Source organism: Eutrema salsugineum, unplaced genomic scaffold (genome assembly GCF_000478725.1).
Source record: "Eutrema salsugineum unplaced genomic scaffold, Eutsalg1_0 scaffold_1, whole genome shotgun sequence".
In the NCBI taxonomy this organism is placed as follows: Eukaryota; Viridiplantae; Streptophyta; class Magnoliopsida; order Brassicales; family Brassicaceae; genus Eutrema; species Eutrema salsugineum.
This window is the reverse complement of record NW_006256909.1, coordinates 8,813,404-8,835,424: the sequence shown is the minus strand read 5'-3', so window position 1 is coordinate 8,835,424 and position 22,021 is coordinate 8,813,404. Positions and strand designations below refer to the sequence as shown.

The following is a 22,021-nucleotide window of genomic DNA, read 5'->3' as shown; positions in this document are numbered from 1 at the left end:
ACTTTTAAAAAATCCTTTAAGAGACACCGGATAAACATGCTCTATGTACACGAAACTATTCCATATATAGACTGAAATTTGTCAATATTGCTCACAGAAAAATCATTCAATACAGTCTTCGAGGCAAAATTATTTTAGATGCTTGACTATGAAAATGAAACCTGCGAGACATGACAATACAACTCAAAATCACCAAAGTTTGCAGGGAAGAAAATTTGTAAAAAAAAAAACGTTTTTATATTGTTTTTTATATTCTTTTGATAAAGAATTGTTTGCAATTAGTTTTTTTTTAATATTATTTTCGCGTTATATTTGAATAGAGATTCTTTCTCCGTGAATTCATCGCTATTGGTAATACTGATTCTAAGGAGTCGCGGATGGACACAACTACGAAAATAGCTGTTTGCAAAACCTTAGGGAGACGCCATTAGCTACAATAAACCATTTTTGTTATATGGCAAATTTGACATCTATGTAGGCCATATACTCCAATTTCTTTTGAATAAATAATATCATCACCGTTTGGAATAAAGCTTTAGCTTATGATTCACGTGAAAACAAAATGATTGAGGGATCACTTTTTAATCACGAAAATAGCAACATTCGTACATATGAATACACTATTCTACAATTCTAATTACGTGTTGTTTTGTTGTTGTTGTGATAAGCTATCACTTGATGTACTACTCTTACGCTTATGATTTATACCTTTAACAAAAAAAAACTTATGATTTAAATTTAGAATGTTCAAACACTTACCATATGATAATTAACGATTGCATATGGTAAGTGTTGAACATTCTCGGTGAAAAGCTTAGTAGACAAGACACAAAGCATCCATCAAACAAACAATAAGTACACTGAATTTTACCAAAAAAAAAAAAGTACACTGCAACCTCACATGCTGCATATCACCAATTGTCCATAAGGACCATAACAAATAACACGTTTTTTTGTTATAATTATACACTTGCAGTTCAGGTAAAAACTAAAAGGCATTATTAACACTTGGAGCACATTATATCATCAATTTATGTAGGAGTAAAACTGAAGTATGTATATTTGCTGACAAATAGTGATTATTTTGGATACCTTTATCTTTATTTTATATTTGTATAGTTTAACATATGTCACCTGATTTTTTTTTTCAATTTTTTTAATATCTTTTGTCAACTTAAGTTGTATTGATATATTTAAATGTAAAATAATTTGTTATTAAAATACTAAATTTTGGTACACCATAACTAGGAGTATATCTTAATGCTATCTCTAAATTTTGGTACACCATAATAACTATCTCCAAAAGACACCGTTGTCTTTAAAACTTTTAAAATCAATCATCAAAGTTTTTTTTTTAAAAATCAATGATATATCTCTTTTTTTATATAAGAGAAGAGTAGGTGAATTATGAGCTTTTTTAAAAGTTGCCACGTAAAATAGGCGAATTGTTTTTTATTTTCGTTTTGTCAATTGAAGAATTGTTTTCTACATGTAATGTAAACACACACACCAACAGAGAAAGCTCACTCACACAAACGCCTCGAATTCTCTCTACCATACAATAAAGCGCAAAAAAGGGACACCAAAAAAAAAAAAAAATCAAAATCCCGGTGATTCGATCTTCAGTAGCCGAAGCCGGCGTGAAGATTATGGCGGGACAATCGCGAAAATGGATGATTCTGGTGGCGACGATTTGGATTCAAGCGTTCACTGGGACGAATTTCGATTTCTCGGCTTACTCTTCAGATTTGAAATCGGTTTTAGGGATTTCACAGGTGCAGCTTAACTACCTCGCCGTCGCTTCCGATCTCGGAAAAGTCTTCGGGTGGTCTTCGGGGCTCGCGCTCATGTATTTCCCGCTTTGGACGGTGCTTTTCGCGGCGGCGTTTATGGGTTTCGTCGGTTACGGAGTCCAGTGGCTCGTCATCTCTAATTTCATCTCTTTGCCTTATATTATGGTAAACCTTACTCATCTTTCTACTTAAAAAAAAAAAACAAATTCTTTTGAAACTGTTTCTGTCGCATTTGTTTATTATTTTGTTTTCTCCCTTATTTATTGAGAATCATTGGTTAATGATTTGGCAGAATAGTCGTGAAAACACAAAATAAAAATGCAGAACAATCTACAAGTTATCTTCATTGTTGAGGAAACGAACTAATGAAGTTTTAGTCCAAGAACTCATTGGTTTACTTAAAAAGTAATTTTGATATAGAAAAGTTTTAACTTCAAAATTATTCTTGTTAGTTTGACAAAAAAAAAAATTAGTCTTGTTAATGCTGATAAGTGAAAAATGATTTTTTGTTTTTTAATAGAGATATCAGGATTTGATCAATTTTATTTGTATTTGTTAAGAACAGCCATCTATGTTGAAATTTTCTTGCAATTTAATTATTTGTATAAGACCAAGTATCAGGATTTGACTCAACTCTTTTCATATATATTTTTTTTTCATATATAATCGATTACATAGTTAAATAGACAAGTAGTTGTCCAGTTGATAAAAAAAAAAGTTAAATAGAAAAGTGTGTTTTAGTCGAATAATTAATGATATTAACATTTTTGATATAAGATTTTTGAAGTATATAAATTTATTTTGTAAAATTTCTCAAAGATCTAGTTTTTGGAAAGTTTACAGAGTTTTCTGTTTCCTTAAAATGATATTTTTATGTTACTAATTGTTATATAAAGTTGTCACAATTCCCAAATGAGACGAAAACAAGATTTTGAATCACAGATGGGGTGACGACTGATTGGTTTGTAGTTCGTAATTTTTTTTTCTTTGCTTTATCGATTTATTCATTCTTTTTTCTTGGTAGATGCATTAATTTTAGAACTTTTATAAAATTGGTTGGTCCTTACATGTCCTTTTGTCTTGGCTGTTTCGAAGATCCGCAGTTTTAATATAAAATATGACGTCAAAAAAAAGAAAATTAAATATTCAATTTATTCATGGATCCCTTCGTACAATTCTTGTTGTAAATCATATAAATAAGCTATGATTGTTGTAAATCATATAACAGTGACAACCGGTCTTTTTCTGATGAGGAGAATTTTTGTGATTGAGAAGAGTCGATGACGTAGATGTATAAATATTGAATGTGTTATTTTTTTTTTATATATAACTTTTTTTTGGTCGTTTTCTATATAAGTTTAATCTTATCTTTCACTTAATCAAGACAATTTTATGATCAATTTTTAATGGAGACCAAGGAAAAGCTTTTGGAGTGAAGATTCTGATCAAAACGCAAAAAAAAAAAAAAAAAATCTGCATTTTTTTTTAATTTGCGGTCACTGAAAAAAAAACTTTGATTTAAGTTTTGCTAGCTTCTGTGCAGGTGTTTATTTGTTGCTTACTTGCTGGTCTAAGTATCTGTTGGTTCAACACAGTCTGCTTTGTGCTCTGCATCAGTAACTTCCCTGCAAACAGATCACTTGCTCTTTCTCTCACAGTGAGCTTCAATGGTGTAAGCGCCGCTTTATACACTCTCGCTTACAATGCAATCAATCCAGCCTCATCAGAGCTCTACCTTCTCTTAAACGCTCTTATACCTCTCGTTGTCTCCTTCACTGCAATCATCCCGATTCTTCGCCAACCTCCTTTTGAGCCTCTTCCACCAGATGGAGTTCGACGTGACTCTCTCATGTTTCTATTGCTCAACATTCTCGCTGCTTTAAATGGCGTTTATCTCCTTCTCTTTGGTTCAAACTCCTCTGATTTAACCACTGCTCGTCTCCTCTTTGGTGGAGCAATCATTCTATTGATCTTCCCTTTATGTATACCCGGTTTAGTCATTGCCCGAAATTGGTATAATCGAACAATCCACACTAGTTTCCGTCTAGAAGGCTCTGGTTTCATTCTTGTTGATCCTGATGAGCTTGAGTTGCATAAAGGGATGGTTGCACATGAAGCAAACCGAGAAAGCTACCAGTTGCTGAACGATGATGCCGTGCAAAACCCGCTGGTTAAGACCATAGCTGCAGAGGAAGATGATGTTATTGATGAGTCTTGTTTCAAGAAGCTTATTACAAGAGATCAGCTTGAGCTATTGGGAACTGAACACCCTTTGTGGCTGCTCTTACGCAGAGCAGATTTCTGGTTATACTATGTCGCGTATTTTTGCGGTGGAACCATTGGACTCGTTTATAGCAACAACCTTGGACAGATTGCTCAGTCTTTAGGACAAAGCTCAAACACCACAACTCTTGTCACACTTTATTCCGCTTTCTCATTCTTTGGTCGATTGCTTTCCGCAACACCTGATTATATCAGAGCGTAAGTGCATTAATCTTTGATTAAGTTAAAATCCTCACGTTTGATTGCTGGATTGTGAATGTTTTAATATGTACGCAGGAAGGTTTATTTTGCAAGAACAGGATGGTTAGCAATCGCGTTATTACCAACGCCGATCGCGCTTTTCTTGCTCGCATCATCAGGAAACGCGTCAGCATTACAAGCGGGAACCGCACTGATCGGTTTAAGTTCCGGGTTTATATTCGCAGCAGCGGTTTCAATCACATCAGAGCTTTTTGGTCCGAACAGTGTTGGAGTAAACCATAATATCTTGATCACAAACATACCAATAGGATCATTGATCTATGGATTCTTGGCTGCATTGGTCTATGACTCGCATGGTTTCAACGGGATCAAAACGGTGACGGACTCGGTCGTGTGTATGGGACGAGATTGCTATTACTTGACGTTTGTGTGGTGGGGTTGCTTGTCGGTTCTTGGGCTAGCTTCGAGTCTTGTGTTGTTTATTAGAACTAAAAGAGCTTATCAACGGTTTGAACAAGCTCGGATTAGTTCAATCATTGTTGATTCGTAGAGGAATTTGCCTCCACCCCACCAACGGCTTGTGTAAATCAATCAGTATATGTAGGATCTAAATAATTAATAACAGACGTATAATGGAGTTTTACTACTGGCTGATAATTACTATCCTTTGTTCTTTATTGCTTTTGGATTTTAGTTACTACTACTAAACAGTCTAAACTAGTAGTGGAATGACTGAAAAACAATAGGAGGATTAACTAAAAATTAACTAGCGGATAAATTAGTAGAAAATGTGTGGTGGTTCTGGAAAAAAAAACAGCAATTCTAGTTATAGTTTTTTTTTTTCTGATGATTACCAATCAACTATTTTTTCCACTTTTTCCTATAATAAAACAAAAATTGAAAGAGAACAAATATTTATGTGAGAAATCTAAAAGAGTGGATATTTGTTGTGTAAGATTGTGTAAATGATTACATTAATAAAGACTCACTTTAATTCCCATTTAAGAAAAAACAATGAAAATGTTGATAATAATTGAGTAATTAACTAACTGTACTTATTTAGGGATAGATACAAAACCTCTGATCCTTAATACAAAGAAAAAGCCTCTCATAAGCCAAAGCCATCTTACTCGCCGTAAACATCTCCGCCGCATACTCTTTACACTTCCTCCCTCTCTCCGCCAACCTCTCCGCTCCTTCCACCACCGCAACCTCCATAACCGCCGTCAAAGCCTCCACGTTCGGCGCAAACATAAACCCAAACTCATCATTCACCACAATACTCCTCTTTATGCTCGCGTACCTCGACGCCATCACCGGTTTACCACTCAACATAGCTTCCATTAACGTCAAATCAAGACCTTGTGGTCTAAGCGTCGGGTTCACAAACAAATCGATCCCGTTGTAGAAACCCTTGAGCTCAGATGGGTTTAAAGATCCCAAAATAGTAACTTTTTCACCTAAGTCCTTGTAACGTTGCTCCCATGGCCCTGATCCAGCTACCACGAGGTAAACATTCGAATGCGTTTCGATTAGCTTCGCGAAAGCTTCGTAAAGAATTGGATGTCCCTTGTCTTTGACTAATCTCCCCGCGACTCCTAAAACAATAGCTGATGAGTTTTCCGCTAACCCTAGTTTTGACCTAAACAGAGAACGTATCTTCTTGTCTGATTTGAATCCATTTTCGTCGACTCCGTTGAGGATCACATGAACTCTTTTCTCCGGGATTTGGTAAACGTCTCTCAGCATTTCTCCGCAGCTATCGCTGATTGCTATGTGGTGAGCGTAGTTGTGGAAGAATCTGATTTCATCGAGTATCTTGGGAAGCACGGCACTGTATAGGCTTGCGTTGAAGCCTTGTGATCTTGGTTCGTCTGGTTTACGGATCAGGTCTTGGTAAATGCTTGATTGTAAGCTCTCTAATGCAATACCGTGCCACGAGACAGCTAGGTTTGGAACCTCTCGAGCGATCCAATGAGGTAAAGCCACGCTTTCGGAGTGAACCGCGTCAAAAGGTTCTTTCTGGTTTTCTTCTTGGTAAAGCTCCCAAGCTTTGTTGTACCGCCATTTTCCGGGCTCTGCATCGCCGTGGGAATGGATTTTAGGGTTTAGGGTTTGGTCGGAAACAGGGGTGGTTTTGTTGGTTTCATGGGAAGGGTCTAAAGGAGAGGTGAAAACGTGGACGCGGTGTCCACGGCGGGCTAAAGCAGTGTAGAGAGTGAAGGCGTGGCGTTCCATGCCGCCGGGATTGGGCCCGGTGGGCCATTTCCGGGAGAAAACCGCGAGTTTTAGGGTTTTGGGAGGAGGGTTGGTTAATGAGAAAGCAAGGCGGTTCCAGGCAAATTGGGCCGTTCGGAGGTCGCCAGACCACGGTGGTTCGTTTGTATCGGAGGAGGAGGAGACTGACGCGGTGGAGGAGGAGCAAGAGGAGGTGCGGAGGAGGAAAAGTGCCGGGATGGTAAAGAGGACGGTGAAGAAGAGGAAAGTGCAAAGGCTAAAATGAGAATTAGGTTTCTTGAGTTTTGTTTGTGTAGCCATTTTCGGATTTTTGATTTTTTTCTTCCTCTTCTTCTTCACGATGGGATGTTGTGTTTGTTCAGTTAAATGATACATAAAAAGCAAATTGCCATTTTTCATCTTCGGAAATTAAATATAAACTTGCAATATAAGTAAAATGATAAAGTGGAGATGGTCCAATAAAGTTGTTTTTTCGAATTTTTAAATTTTTTTTTAGTGGCTTGGTAACGTCTAAAACTGACCAAGAAAGAAACGTGAGGCCTCCATTAATCTTGTGGGGTTACTTCGGTTGTATACTTGGGTAATATTCATGTGACTTGTTGCGTAACTTTATAACACATAATGTGAACCCTCCTAATTCTCATAATTTTTTTATATAAAATAATAGTATTTGTGTATATTGGGGAGTTATACATTTATAATTTAGGTCAATGGTCTATAACATTGGTAAGATTCGAAGCAAATATTTTTTTCAGTGTGTTTGGCATACACTTTTTGACTTTTTGATTGTGATAGTATATTCATTCTTCTAGTGCGGATTTTTTTTTGGTATTTTGCAACTCAAGCATTTGACTTTCTCAACTTTTTAGACTATACATCTCTTATATAATATTATACTTATGAATAAAGTTAACATATGCGAGGTGGCAAATGAACTGGTAATGCATTTGTGTTGGAACTTTACTTCAAGTTTGAGAGAATCTTTTTAATAATATGCAGAGATAATTAATATCGTAATAAGTTTGCATTGGAACTTTACTTGAGGGCTCATTGAATCTTATTACAAGTCAAACTTTAGCTTTCACATTTTGAGATTGTTGTACTGATGCAGAGGAATACTTTCTTCCGAGATTCAGTTCTCTATTTTATTGAAAAAATGCTTAAGTTTAGCCACTTGAAATTGCAGAAATTCTAAACAATCTGTCTCTGCAATTCAGTTAAAAGGAGTTGAGAACTTAAGATAGATCTGAAACATGATTGATCTCTGTGTGAATCCAACCTTTGTCTGAAATCAGCTTTCTTACAATTAGTTATTTCAAGAGATTAGACTTTGCTGGCTCCATGTAACGACGAACAGAACAATCATAATCAGGAAAAGAGATTTCTTCCTTTATTCTTTTACCGTTCAGTAGCTCTTCTTCTTGTAGACAGAACCGGCCTCTCTTGGACACAACAGTTTCCTCAATAGCGGTTTCACTTAGATCTGTTTCTTTCCCAGATACCGCTTTCTCGAGGTTACTCTCCTGTAATTCCTGCAACCTATAATCATTCTCATCCGGTGCATGTAACAAGCTCATACCACATTTCACCACCTCACAGCAATCTAGCTTTCTTTTGGCTACACCATCATCAGTAACAAAGAATTTGAATGAGGCGGTGGTGTTGCAACATCTATTGAGATCATGGCTTTTCTTGGCATGGAAACAGTTGTTATAGCTGATGAACACATGATCAGAGCTAAATCTTCTTGGCTAGATGATCCACATTGCTCTTTCCATCCCCCAAGATTACAAGTAAAGCTGATGCTATCACCGTCTTCATTTCTGAACTTGCACTTGCATATTACCGAGAACCGGCTTGTTTTTGTTGGGAGGAACAATGGCGCAGCGGAATATAGTTCTTTCCACACTTGTGTGAACCTATGAGACAAGTATAGAAGGAATGGCAGAAAGTAAAATGACATAGCAAATTTTTACGTGGAAAATCTCCTCGATGTGAGGAGTAAAAACCACGGGACCATAATCCACTCAAAAATCCACTATCACTAATGAATATAAGTTACAACCACGTCCACTAAAAACTAAGACTCCAAAGAGCAATCTCCAATACAAAAACACCACCACAAAAAAGCAATACAAAGCTTAGAAATAAGTAGATCCAAATGACTCTACGTTTATTAGGATTCCAGCCACCAAATCAGATCTCCAACATACAAACCCTAGATGAACGAGTCAAAACACCTCTGCAAAATTTCAACTCAAACAGAGAAGAATTCACGGTCGGATTTCCCAAACACTTAAGACAACACCTGCTGAAATCTGAATTCGCCACTGATGCGAACAACCACGCTAAAACTCAGAGAACTCCCAAACCAACGGTTGGAACGCAAATCCCTCCGGTGATTCTTAGAACACTGAGTCACGAAGCGTCCCTCAAAATTTCAGCCAGACTGGAGCACTGCAAAGCCTCCAAACGTTGCCCTGAACAGAATCTGACAAAAACTGTTTATCTTCCTCTCTGGTCTCCAAAAATCACTCTCTCTTGTCTCAATGACATTTAGTTGCCACTTATATACAGGTTAAGAGAAGCTATTGAACTTCCACATAACCCTAAACCCACTAATAATCTCATGGTTCTCTCTTAACCAAATCCAATTGGTTTCCCCACTAGGAGGAAAACCAACAGTTTTATCTTCATAGTCATTGAACGAGACAACCGCACAGAGAGAAAACCCGATGAATTTATCGTCGCACCAGTGTGGAAGCAGGTCGGTTTCCATGGAAGATCCTATTATCTGATGACGGAACCATAATGGCAAATCGTTTCCTGGAAAACTTACACCAGCTAAAGGTTCCATTACTAGTCCCTGAAATGATGAAACCAAAGAACAGTTTAAGGCTTTAAGCATGATAGGTAAATGGAACTGTCTCTGGAATAATAACCAGAGTAAAAAGAGATGGGACCTTATGATTACGTTGAAGAGATCCATTCCCCAGTATTTGACTCTTGAGTTGAGCATGAGCCACAATATTTTCTTGTGCATCTCCGTTAAGCTTGAAACAATCAGTAAAGACGAAAGTAGAGTGGGTCCTTTCAGCTACCACAATAAGCATCATGGGTTTTGCTACTGTTTCGAGTGAGATACAACCATGAGCATCCAAGTACTGCAGATTTGATGGAAGAATTGAAAGAGAAATGAGCTTTTGACAATGCTTCAAGTAAAGAGACTTGAGAAGATGAAGTTTCTTGATGCTTCCAGGTAGATTCTTGATGTTGTTTCAGCTCAAACACAAAGACCGCAGCGAGGATATAAGCAGCTAAAGTTGTCCGACAACTTGTACAGATTACAATCAGTGAGATACATCTCTAATAACCGAGAGCAGCCAGAGAAAGGCAGCAATTCCAAACATGTGAGATCTTGGACTTTAGACCCACCAAATGAAAACAAGCTTGAGATTACTCATACACATTGTTCTGGGAGTTTGTAACTGATAAAAACTGATGAAATGTTGTTGTACGGTTTTCATGTACTCAAGTAGTCTAAACGGTTTTAACTGGTGATGGGCAGACTCGGTGGAGAGGCTATCAGGGCAAAAAAAAAAAAAACTACCAGAATTTAGTTTTCTCAATGGGAATATTAGAGTAAGGTGGAAGCAAACCATATTGAGATATAATTATCTGCTAGAGACGAGACCCATTGATACAGAACAAGGAGAAATAGTAGAGTTTCACAAGACTTACAACTCACAACTAAAGATGTAATGATATCTCTGTTTTGATGTCGGAGATTGGTATGAAGAATCATATGAAAACTAGTACTGTATATACTAAAGAATCTTCACCTGAATAATTCCATGCGCGATATATTGTAATGAAACAAATGGAAACTTTTTTTTTTTAAATATGTTAACTTATATTAAAAAAAAAAACACTTTTCTTTATATTTCAAATGGAAACTTTTACAAATGTACTATGACAACTATATTTGTTTCATTGAAATGAAAAAAATAGATTTATATGCAAAATGCAAATAATCGGATCATATTCAACAATTGTGATTTTTTTCTTTTTAGTAGCATAGAAAAGCCAAAATCAGAAATTTTACATTTTAGTCACAGCATCAAGCATAAGTGACGTGGATACCTAATCCATCGTCGATTGAATCTTTGCAGTGAAACACCGCACTGGTCACCACCACCTCTCGAACCATCTCCCAAAGTCTCGACCCAGAGGGCTTCCTCAGTCCTCCCCTGTGTTCTTGCTTCTCTCCAGATCCAACTCTCTCCCATTTTTTTTGGTTCACAAATAAACAATTTCGATTCGATCCATTCTCTTAAAAATCCCAAAGATCTCTCCGATTTCGAAATCCAGTATTTTCCCCAGATCAACTTGTTGTAAATTTCTGAAGGAAAAATCAGTTTTGGTAGTTCATGATTTTGATTTCGTGAGGTCCTTATGGATTCGCAGCCTTCCTTTATGGGAAGGTCCAGTGGCAACACTAACCGATCGAGCTTAGATCTTGGCCGTTCTTCGTCTTCGTCTTCTTCTCCTTCATCGTTAACCAAATCGATCTCGGATGCAAGTAGCCAGAGTCTCTCTTCGATCCTTAACAATCCACATGGAGGGAAGTCTGGTGTCTATGGTTCCGATGCGTCTTGGGTTGGTTGGTGGTCGTCTTCGACGTTTGTTGCTCCGTCTGAGTTCGCACCTGTTGCTTCAACGAAGCTACCGGGTTCGGAGCTGACCAGATCCGACTTCCATGGCTACGTCTCGTCGATCTCTGAGTCTCATGGTAGGTTTGAGGATATCAGGAACCACACTAGGGAAGAGAGCTCTGGGTTTGATCAGGAGAGCCACGTATCGGGTTTAGCTGCGTGCCTGCGTGAGGTTCCTTCACTCTACTTCAAGGAGGACTTTGCCCTCGAGGACGGAGCTACATTTCGTTCTGCTTGCCCTTTCTCGAGCCTGACGGAGAATCTAGCGCTTCAAGAGAAGCTGTCTCAGTATCTTGATGTGGTGGAGCTGCATCTTGTTAAGGAGATCTCCGTGAGGTCCGATTCGTTCTTCGAGGCTCAGGGGCAGTTACAGGATTTGAATGTGAAGATTGTTGAGGGTTGTAGTAGGATCCGCGAGTTGAAAGAAACTATTCGGCTCCTGGATAGGAATTTGGTAGATTCAGCTCGACAGATTCAAGAGCTGAGCTCTACTAGGATTAATATGTTGGAGCTGCAACGTAAATTGAGACTTATTTTGTATGTTAACCAAGCTCTCTCTGCACTCAAATTGGTAATAATTTTTCTTACTGGTTTGCTTAGAGTGGTGTCAAGTTAGCTACTTTTGTTTATTTCGCCTTTTTCTTGATGGAAGTTTGATTCATTATTGTTCAGCTTGTTGCGTCCGCAGATTGTGCTGGAGCTTTGGATATAACTGACGATCTTCAGAACTTGTTGGTAAGTTCATCTGTGATCACTGTTACTGTTGGATACTTTTAGATGGTTAGGGTTCTATTTCTTAAGAAGCTGAAATGCTTTTCCATTTTTATTAGGCTGGGGATGAGCTAACTGGTCTACATTGCTTCCGACATCTTCGAGATCATGTCACTACTTCCATAGATTCCATAAACAGGTGCGTCTCTTTTCAGGTTATGGTAACTGACTAAGATAGGCTGTATTTAGTCTGCCTGTAATGCTATGTTAAGAGAAGCCTTAATTTTTTCAAGCTTTTGTTTTAACGGCAATAAAGTGTTTCTTATGTTCGTGGATGAAATGGGAACACAATGAGACCCAGACGGATTTCATGTTAATTGTGCCAAGTACCTTACGAAACAACTAACTAAATTTGAATTCCATTATGTAGAGAATAGGTGATAAAGTGATCTAGTAATTGCATTTTGAGTTTTGCTGTTGAACCTCTTGGGTGAAGACAGTCGATATTTTGAAAAATGTTTACAGGGTTTTGCAACTCTTTTTTTTGTCTTCTCTTCTAAATTCTTTTGGAGCTCTGGTTTGTTCATAGCAAATAGTCTGTATAATCTGTAAAGATTACTGTTTCTTACTGTAAAATCAATCCTTTCATGTTTCCGGTGCTTGGTCCATCTGCCATCTATTGAGAATTTGAGATGTTAATCGTGGTTGAGATTTTTTCTGTCTGATAGCTTGTAGCATCCTATGACTAATCAATCATAACTTCTGAACTCTTGACCTTCCCCTCAACTCGTGTATTTCATGCGGTAATGCCTTGCTGGCTAAATTTCTGCTATTATGATGAATCCTGGTTTGGGATTGAATGTACTTTGGTCTTCATTACTTAGATTCAGTTATATATACCTTCGAAGTTGTAGTACATTGTACAACCAATAGGCATTTGTGTCAATTAAATGTTTGGTATATTGATTTTCTTTGGTAGTGCTGTTTCGTGGTGGTTCATAATATTAGTTTACCTTCTATATTACATGTCCTATTTCTCTTTTTACTCTCTTTCATTTTTTTATTTGGTCTAGTGTCTGATGGCTTGTTGATTTTTTCTTTGTAGTATACTCACAGCAGAATTTATGCGTATATCAATACACAATACTGGGGAAATAGATGTACTGATTTTATCTGCAGCAAAAAAACGGGGATCCCTTTCATCTAACGGGGAGACCGGTGATGAAGTAAGTCTCATCCGATACAAATGCATAATATTTAATGAATTCGGAGCTTTTTGTACTATGTGGAGCTTAATTGTGAATGTAAAAACTGAATAGAAGATCCTAAACTGTGAGAAGTGGTAGATTAATCAGAAAAAAAACTGGAACAATATCCAGCATGACTCTGAATATCAAGCTTACAACCTTTGCAGGTGGAGCTAGAAGAAGAGGATACCTCCACCTTATGTGATCGTCTTCTTCCTCTAGTAATTGGATTGCTAAGAACGGTGAGTGGCCGGTCCTGACTATTTTTCAACATATGCTACCACTGAAGTTGTCAGTGCTTTATTGTTATAATTTCTTCGTTTATGCTCTCTCTGGACATTATTGTTGGTTTATAGTGCTCATTAAGTGTTTAACTTTAGCCTGAATCCAGTTTTTCATTTTTTTTGTTTTGTTTTTGTTTGGACTGTTTTCTGTAGGCAAAGTTCCCTTCAATTTTGAGGATGTATCGTGATGCACTCACAACCGAAATGAAAAATGCAATCAAGAACGCAGTTGCTGAGCTGCTTCCAATTCTTGTTGCAAGATCGCTCGAATCTGATTTTTCACATGGGGAGCGCTCAGTAGATGTTGATGGTGAGATTACTATGTATTAAGATTGTCATGTGACTTAGTTTGTGCATGGAAACATAGTTGTACATAAGTTTAGTACTTGATAAGTGTGAAATTTCTGTATATTCACATTTGATTGTTTTCTCCTTGTTTACTAATTTGATCTGAGACCCCAGTGGGACGTAATTTACATGTTAATTGGTCAACTGATGAAGTATGTTGGCTGAAAACTTAATTTAATGATTGAAATTTTATTTTTCTCTTAGGATATTGTTTTCTACATCGGTGGTAGTAGTTTTTTTTTCTCTCTCCAAAGTCCATGCTTATTCGTAATGCGTATACAGGTGGCGGCTTATCCCTCGCGAGCAAGTTGAGGACTCTGTCATCTGAGGCATTTGTTAATCTCTTAACTGCTATATTTAGGATTGTTCAGGTAATATATGCATCAATTAGGAACCTTCAATTATTTAAACAAGCATTATAGGAAGTTATACCTATTTTGGTTTTGATACATCTACCTTATAGAAGTTTGGAACCTTTCACCCTCTGATGCAGTTAGATAATTGATTAAGATGTAATATGATTTCATTTCATTTAGTGAATGCAGGCACATCTAGTCCGGGCTTCGGAAGTGAAAAAGGCAATTGAATGGATCCTCTGCAATGTCGATGGACATTATGCAGCAGATTCCGTTGCAGCTGCAATTGCTGTTGGTGCTGTAGCGGCCGAATCAGCCCAGGAAACAGGTGTGCAAGGCGGGTCTTTAGTGTCTTCTCCATTGGGTAAGGCTACCTCAAAGGCCCTTCCATTGCAGGGAAAATCAAGCGACCCATCAAGCTTGATGAACATATCAAGAAACTTCAGGTTTTCTAGTTTATTTATGCACTCTTCCAAATTGTCGAAGTTGCTTCTAACACAAGCTTTTGTTCTATGCTTGGAACTAAATTAGCCTTTTTTCTTATTTATATAGGGCCGATGTCTTGAGAGAAAACACAGAAGCTGTCTTCGCGGCCTGTGAGGTTACTCATGGTAGGTGGGCAAAGCTACTAGGAGTCCGTGCTCTTCTTCATCCAAAATTGAAATTGCAGGAGTTCATGAGCATATATGATCTCACCCAAGAATTTATAACAGTTACGGAGAAGGTATTTGTTCAAAGCTTTTCTTCGTAAAAGAGATAGGAAATTGCATTGCTTATTCTTGCGTGACATTTATATGGAAATTGACAGATTGGTGGACGGTTGGGATCTAGTATTCGTGGGACGCTGCAATCACAAGCCAAAGCCTTTGTGGATTCCCAGCATGAAGCTCGGGTTAGTCTCTGTATACATACATTTATAGGATTTACAGAAAAGGACATCTACACTTTTATTCAGTTTCATGGCTTACAAAAAAAAAGTGGTGAAAAGTTGGCAGAAAAAGTTATACCAAGAACAATATGTCCAAAGCCATCTCTATACTTTGTCTAGTAGAAAGGTTAAACTTACATTTGACAACCAAGTAGTGTTGAACTATATTGACTTCATCCCATAGATGCATATACGATCTAACTTCTTTCATCATCAAGAGTTCTGGTCGTTAATCTAATTTGTATTTTGCTTTACTGTAGATGACAAAGCTGAAAGCTGTGCTTGATCAAGAAACATGGGATGAGATGGATGTTCCCGAAGAATTCCAATCCATAATCAGTTCTCTTTTTGCATCCCAGGAGTTGATATCTGGGAAAGTTGAGGATGGTGATATTAAAACATACCACAGAAATCCGCTCCTTCTCAATGGGTCTCTCACTTCAGGAACTGAAGATCAAAATACTGAATTACGAAATGAAAAATCTGGTACTAGTGAAGGTCCTGCTGTTAATGATGCACAAGTGAAATCCACAGTTTCGCCCGAGTCAGTTGAAAGAAGCAAGGCTGGTGTATCTTCAGTTGCGAATAATCAAAGTAATCAGAAGGCTCACGGAAAATCTAACCTTTTCTATCAAGGAGTTGGTTACCACATGGTAAACTGGTTAGTTTTCTTGTTATGCATTTTAATGTTGTTTTTTTTTTGGAAAAGCATTTTAATGTTGTTATGTCTTTTCCTCTAGTAAATTTATTGGGCTGTTATTTTTTTTTTTCTGCACTTTCCATCCACCAGATAAGACTTTTATTGTCTTGCACATCTGAGATGGGCTGTCTACTCACTATTTCTAGCGTATGCTAGGTTTAGATTGCTTAATGATTAGCTGCTGTCCAGGCTTGAAATTTTAGTTATGCTGATGCAATTCCTTTTATGTTGCAGTGGGTTAATATTGCTCAAGATGTTGTCAGAATACATTGATATGAACAATTCTTTGCCAGCTTTGTCCTCGGAAATTGTTCTTCGTGTTGTTGAAGTGTTGAGATTTTTCAACACTAGGACATGCCAACTTGTTCTGGGTGCTGGTGCGATGCAGGTATTAATATACTTTAAATGGAGAAAATAGCAGTTTCATTGATGATTAGCTGTACTGAGTTCTCTAACCAATAACCTGTGATGCATATCTTAATTAGATGTATCACCTCACGTACTTGTCTTTTGCAATTGAACCTTTTTGACAGAAAATAATTTCGATATCTATTTACGCAAAGCAGAAGTAATTTTCATTTCTATTGACCTTTTGAGTGGCCATATTTGTGCTATAGGTGTCTGGTTTGAAGTCCATAAAGGCGAAACACTTGGCGCTGGCAAGTCAAGTAATCGATTTCACTTACACTATTATTCCTGGTAGGTGATATTTTACCCTTGTTTTTCTAACTGTTGCAGTCATAATGTGCTAGGTGGGATTAATGTATTGATATCATTTGATTCTCTGCAAAAAATGTTTTACGTTGTATTATCCAAGCATTTCGTTACTCAACCTTTTGTCCACAATATGAGGTTGCTTATGATGGTTGTTGGGTGTTTTTACATGTCCGAATTATCTAGGCTAAAATGAACAGCTTAGTCTCTCCACTTTTCACCTTACTAATGATTTTTTTTTTTTTGAATGATCGCTAGGTTCCTGCATTAACAGTTTTTTCTTTTCTTTCTGTGGTCCTAGAATCCAGAAGAATTCTGTTTTCAAAAGTACCTGAGACGAGAAAGCCACTGTTGTCAGTAGAAATTGATAAAGTTGCTCAGGTGTGTTTCTCCCTTTGCGTTCTGGCGTTTGTCTATTTATTTTTACAGGTTGTAACGTTTTGGAGGTCCTTGCACATCTGATAAAAAAGTTCAGACAAGTTTGGATGGCCGTTTTAATGCCTGTTCCCATTAACTTCGGCTTCTCTGCCAATTCTCAGGATTATAGGGTTCATCGAGATGAAATATACACAAAACTGGTTCAGATAATGAGAGAAAGGCTGTTGGCTCATCTTCATGGGTTGCCTAAAGTTGTTGAGGGCTGGAACAGACCGCCAGACACTAACAAACAAACTAAAGAGTTTGCGTGGCCACTCACGAGGGTGATTTATTCTCATTCACTAATCTCATAAAAATAATAGTAGTAGATTTTTTTAATTTGAATTTAATATTACAGGAAGTTGGCTACCTTCATCGTGTCTTGTCCGAGACATTGCATGAAGCAGATGTCCAAGCAATCTTCAGGTGAGCATTTATGCAACTTTCATAGGAAAGACAGGTTAGGGCTGCGCATAATTGTAATTTTGATTAGAATCGACTTATTATAGCCTTATAGGATAGTGGCCAATTAGTTGTTTAGATTTAAAGTCAAGTTAATAAATACAAACTATCTGACGAATTAGACGCTTATCCTGTGCTAGGGTAAAAACACCTGAGATTGGCGGAGACCTCGATAAGTGTCAAATAGTTTAACATTTTGGATCTGAAGAGTGTGCTTTTCTTATTGTCACCAAACAACTGAATAATACAATGCTGAAAAGTTCGAAATTCTCTGTTATTTATCTTCGTTGCCAATCATAGCTCTAGTTACTTGTGCTGGTTCACACCACATTATTATTAAGTACTAATAAATGTACAGGCAGGGAATAATCTTCGTCTTTAAGTTTATGGTATAACACAACACATTATTATTAATTACTTATAAATGTACAGGCAGGGAATAATCTTTTGGGTTCTAAACTCACTTCTTTTAACTTTTACTCCTTAATACACATATTCATGATTCTTGTAGGCAGGTGATTTTAATTATCCACACACAAACCTCTCAAACGCTTACTAACTTGGAGATAAGCTCTCCAGAGGCAAAGAAAAGGTAACTTTATTTGTATTAAAATCATAAACTAACCTAGCTTCTATAATAAACCCTCGTCTTGTTTGAACCAGGCTGAAACTCCACGTTGAGCTGATCCTTAAATGCATCCGGTCGTTACCATCTGACAATGCCAATCAATCAGGCATCCCAAACTGGGGACAACTAGATGAATTCTTTGCTCAAAACTTTAGAGAAGAAGGAAGCGAAGCTGAGTGATGAAGTCGTCATTGTACAGCAATTTGTTTCTTCTCACTTCCTTTATAAAGTAAAAAATTCAGAGTTTGGGTATGAGGATGGATTTCTCGTCATGTAGACTTAACTTACAGGTACAAATTCCTTCCCTCTGCTTCTCTGCTTCCATTCCAAGTGGACCCCTGAACCCAAAGGCACTAACCGATCTAATACAAAATATATGATTTGCGGAAAGCGGACCATGTAGCATATTATTACCACGTTTAGTTCAGCTACTGCATAAAAACTTAAAAGACAACTCTGATGGTCTGGACGTTCAAATGCAGGCATATTACTATGGGCCCACATGAATATTAATATCAAACTATGGTTGTACCAAAAATTTGGAAGCCAAGAGTATCTCTATGAAGTAACATTTTCTCTTCTTTCTTGGATTTCCTCATTTACCTCGATTGGTGGGTGTTTTTATTTCCTTTTTGTTTTGGTGAGTTGTAAGAGGTACGAGTGATTGAACACAAGTTTTTGAAAGAGGTAAGCAGTAGATTTTAACGTATATATTTTCTTTTTCAGGAGGAAATCTTCAGTGTACTGTTTAGCATTTTAATGTTCCAAGATTTTTTTCTTTCTTTTTCGAGGATTTCGAGTTATTTTGAGATTACCCCTCCGAAATCAGTTTTTTTTTTTTTTTTTAAGGTGAAAACCCCTCCAAAATCAGGAAACTAGCAAAAGTATACAATATGTTTAATTGAAAAGTTAACTAATTAAAGACTGAATCTATAAAGTTTTTGAAGTCATTGTTTAAAAAAAACTTATAAATGTTAAGCAAATTATAAAATATGAAACCTAGATATAATGGAATCAATATACACCAGTTATGAATATGAAATTTGACTTACTAAAGAATTTGTATATGAAATATGATTTACGAAAAAATAAACACTAATCTATAAGACGTACATGAAATTTGATTTTCAAATAAGCATACACTAACAAAATTTTTAAGTATTGAAATGAACATGTAAATATTCAAACTAACTAGTGTCTCATGTGAGGAGAAAATGACGACTTTATAAAATATTCCTCAAACTTTTTCAATTTCGCAAATTTATGCTTCAATTTAGGGTGTGTCGGCATATTAATTCTCCAAGTTTACGTTGACTATGGAAAATTGGACTTAGAAAAAATTAACGTTAACTGAAATAAGATAAACCAGTTAACTCTCCGTTAAATTAATTATAAACATAAATTTAAGTGCTTTAATCTTAGGCCCAAATTAGGATCAATGATCTTAGGCCCAAATTAACTCTTAAGACCTTCCCCAATGATCGTAGGCCCAAATTAGGATCAACACTAACAATGTTCGGGCCGAATGGTAGGACAGAGATGTTTTGGGTCACTGTCAAGGCTGTCCATGGCTGGGAGAGTTGACACGCTTGTAATTGTTTTTTTGTCTCATGATTTTGTAGGCCGAATGTTGTTCTTTTCAAACAAAAAGTTACTAGATTTAAAATCGTACGGAAATTTATATTTTTAATCTAATTTTAATATATTTATATTTTTATAGATATAATATTTTTTTAATAAGTAACACATTTATTTTTGTGTTTAAATATTTTTTTTCTATTAAATTTTTCTATTAAATTTGATTATAATTATAAAAATATAATTTTAACTTGACCGTTTATTAATCCGAAAAAGAATATAATTCTAAAAACATAATTTTAATCCGTCTGTTCATACTACCATATAATATACAAATTTACTAATTTTAAATGTTTAAATTTTTAGATTAATTGATTATTAAAAAATATATATATACATATTGTTTATCATTTCTTTTATTATAAGAAATTTTATTTAAATTTAAATATTTAAATATTAACATAATATCCTATTTACTATTTTATAAAGATAATAACAACTAATTTTTGTAATTTTATAATTAATGTGATCTACATTTAAGAAAATCTAAACTAATTGAAATTCAAATTTGAATTTTCGGAATTATTTTTAAATATAAAGTAAAATATTTTTTTTTATTTTTTAGAAATAACTAAAATAAAAAAATTAAATAAAAAATTGTTTGGCAAATAAATATCCAAAAACAGAATAGCAAAAAACTAAACAAAAATCTGTTTGGACACAAAATACCATTCTGTTTTAATAGTATAGATTTCTGGTGGGTAATGACGAAAAAGTGAAAAACCTTTTATTAAAAAAAAAAAAAATGTCGGGTCTTTGATACTAATCAATGCCGAATCCAGAATAGAGTGAAGATGTCTATATGAGACACAATACAAAATAAATCGTTAAGTTTGTTATAACACATATCATATATGTACTCTTATACCGGCCTATTAGGCCCATCAGGGCATTGTACTTAACCTAGATTCCCTATGTACTCTATATATACATTCCAGTGATTAATAAAGTTTCTAAGTTTTCACAACACGTTATCAGCACGATAAGACTCTCTGAGCGAAAAACCCTAATAAATCCGGCCACCACCAAAACCCTAAAAGCAAGTCGAAACTTAAAAGACGCATATCTTCCAAACCGTGAAGAACCAGAAGACGATCTACATATCAAATCGAAGCCCTCGACGAGACGAATCTACTGGTGAAAACCGTTTGTCGATCCAACGTCGGACGCGCCCTCACGCACACTTACAGTACACGACGATCAACCGAAAAAAAAAAAAACCAGATCCGAGTTTTTCCTTCTTCAACCAGCAGCTTCTCCAGTTTTGGTGATCAATCCTTGGAATTTGTAGCGGCTAACTGAGGTCTATTAGCTCCCAGTTTCATTAGCCTGTCAGAAATCCAAAGGTGGAAAAGCACACCAGCAAATGGAAACCATAGTCGTAGATAGTGGATCCAGCCACACTATCTTAAGAAACAAAAGTTACTTCATAAACCTAACCTATCAAACCGCAAATATTAGCACCATCGCGGGTCTCTCAAACTTTATCGAAGGATATGGCCATGCCTATGTGTTGCTATCAAATGGCACACAACTTGAAATACCAGATGCTCTATATTCTCCTAGTTCGAAGAGAAATCTTCTGAGCTTCAAGGATATAAGACAGAATGGTTTCCACATAGAAACCCAAGGTCAAGGGAACAAAGAATCCCTCCTAATCACTAAAACCGTAGACGGCCATAAAAAAATCCTCGAAACCATACCCGCGCTCTCTACTGGACTTTACCATGCTAAAGTCAGTATGATTGAAGCTAATACCACTCTCAAAGCCCGGTTTACTGATTATACTATTTGGCACGACCGGCTCGGTCATTCCGGTGCAAATATGATGCGTAAACTAATTCAAAACTCTCAAGGGCATACCCTCAAAGAAAACCGAGCTTATCCTCAACACCTCATGTGCACAGCTTGTTCTCAAGGCAAATTGATCACTCGGCCTTCACCAGTTAAAATCTCTAAACAAACACTTCATTTCCTAGAAAGAATCCAGGGCGATATCTGTGGACCTATACATCCATCTTCCGGACCATTCCGGTACTTCATGGTCCTTATAGACGCATCGACCCGTTGGTCATATGTTTGTCTCTTGTCCTCTCGGAACCAAGCCTTCGCTAGGTTCTTGGCCCAAATCATCAAATTGCGGGCCCATTTCCCTGACTTCCCACTAAAGACTATCCGCCTTGACAATGCTGGTGAATTTACCTCACAAGCGTTTAATGACTACTGTATGGCCATGGGGGTAACCGTGGAACATCCTGTAGCACATGTCCATACTCAAAATGGATTGGCTGAATCATTCATTAAACGCATTCAATGGATAGCCCGACCATTACTCATGAGATCAAAGCTCCCGGCCTC

The 22,021-nt window shown here is 36.7% G+C and overlaps 4 protein-coding genes across 5 annotated transcripts; 2 read left to right on the top strand and 2 right to left on the bottom strand.

Moving 5' to 3' along the window:
- Positions 1-1,526: 1,526 nt before the first annotated feature.
- Positions 1,527-4,935, top strand: LOC18029153 (protein NUCLEAR FUSION DEFECTIVE 4). The gene is made up of 3 exons (XM_006413914.2): positions 1,527-1,958; positions 3,337-4,274; positions 4,353-4,935. Exons 1-3 carry the CDS (start codon positions 1,650-1,652, stop codon positions 4,825-4,827), a joined length of 1,722 nt encoding a protein of 573 aa, XP_006413977.1. The 5' UTR covers positions 1,527-1,649; the 3' UTR covers positions 4,828-4,935.
- A 267-nt stretch (positions 4,936-5,202) lies between these two features.
- Positions 5,203-6,860, bottom strand: LOC18029152. Its single transcript, XM_006413913.2, has one exon. It carries the CDS (start codon positions 6,813-6,815, stop codon positions 5,337-5,339), a length of 1,479 nt encoding a protein of 492 aa, XP_006413976.1. The 5' UTR covers positions 6,816-6,860; the 3' UTR covers positions 5,203-5,336.
- A 965-nt stretch (positions 6,861-7,825) lies between these two features.
- On the bottom strand, positions 7,826-9,985 carry LOC18029151 (disease resistance-like protein DSC1). The gene is made up of 5 exons (XM_024148977.1): positions 9,951-9,985; positions 9,744-9,849; positions 9,479-9,679; positions 9,161-9,381; positions 7,826-8,231 (listed from the first exon to the last, which is right to left on the bottom strand). The coding sequence occupies exons 1-5, from the start codon at positions 9,983-9,985 to the stop codon at positions 7,826-7,828; spliced, it is 969 nt and encodes a 322-aa protein (XP_024004745.1).
- A 734-nt stretch (positions 9,986-10,719) lies between these two features.
- Positions 10,720-18,605, top strand: LOC18029149 (vacuolar protein sorting-associated protein 54, chloroplastic). Of its 2 annotated transcripts, XR_002896945.1 has the most exons (19): positions 10,720-11,801; positions 11,903-11,965; positions 12,061-12,140; positions 13,047-13,167; positions 13,356-13,430; positions 13,626-13,782; positions 14,103-14,191; positions 14,366-14,622; positions 14,729-14,900; positions 14,985-15,068; positions 15,365-15,765; positions 16,039-16,192; positions 16,422-16,503; positions 16,820-16,899; positions 17,058-17,219; positions 17,294-17,361; positions 17,909-17,989; positions 18,061-18,315; positions 18,508-18,605. XR_002896945.1 is itself a non-coding variant. In XM_024149910.1 (18 exons), exons 1-18 carry the CDS (start codon positions 10,971-10,973, stop codon positions 18,203-18,205), a joined length of 3,102 nt encoding a protein of 1,033 aa, XP_024005678.1. In that variant the 5' UTR covers positions 10,720-10,970; the 3' UTR covers positions 18,206-18,332. The 2 variants fall into 2 exon arrangements, 1 of the variants encoding a protein (XP_024005678.1); XM_024149910.1 differs by lacking the exon at positions 18,508-18,605 and having other exon boundaries at positions 18,061-18,332.
- Positions 18,606-22,021: the final 3,416 nt, after the last annotated feature.

Coding starts and splice junctions, on each gene's coding strand:
- LOC18029153 (XM_006413914.2), top strand. CDS start 1,650: ATGGCGGGACAATCGCGAAAATGGATGATTCTGGTGGCGACGATTTGG. Junction 1,959..3,336: donor TCTCTTTGCCTTATATTATG/GTAAACCTTACT, acceptor GCTTCTGTGCAG/GTGTTTATTTGTTGCTTACT. Junction 4,275..4,352: donor ACACCTGATTATATCAGAGC/GTAAGTGCATTA, acceptor ATATGTACGCAG/GAAGGTTTATTTTGCAAGAA.
- LOC18029152 (XM_006413913.2), bottom strand. CDS start 6,815: ATGGCTACACAAACAAAACTCAAGAAACCTAATTCTCATTTTAGCCTT.
- LOC18029151 (XM_024148977.1), bottom strand. CDS start 9,985: ATGTGTATGAGTAATCTCAAGCTTGTTTTCATTTG. Junction 9,382..9,478: donor CTCTTCAACGTAATCATAAG/GTCCCATCTCTT, acceptor TCATCATTTCAG/GGACTAGTAATGGAACCTTT. Junction 8,232..9,160: donor GGGGAAACCAATTGGATTTG/GTTAAGAGAGAA, acceptor TGTGTTCATCAG/CTATAACAACTGTTTCCATG.
- LOC18029149 (XM_024149910.1), top strand. CDS start 10,971: ATGGATTCGCAGCCTTCCTTTATGGGAAGGTCCAGTGGCAACACTAAC. Junction 12,141..13,046: donor TCCATAGATTCCATAAACAG/GTGCGTCTCTTT, acceptor TTTTCTTTGTAG/TATACTCACAGCAGAATTTA. Junction 16,504..16,819: donor CACTTACACTATTATTCCTG/GTAGGTGATATT, acceptor CTGTGGTCCTAG/AATCCAGAAGAATTCTGTTT.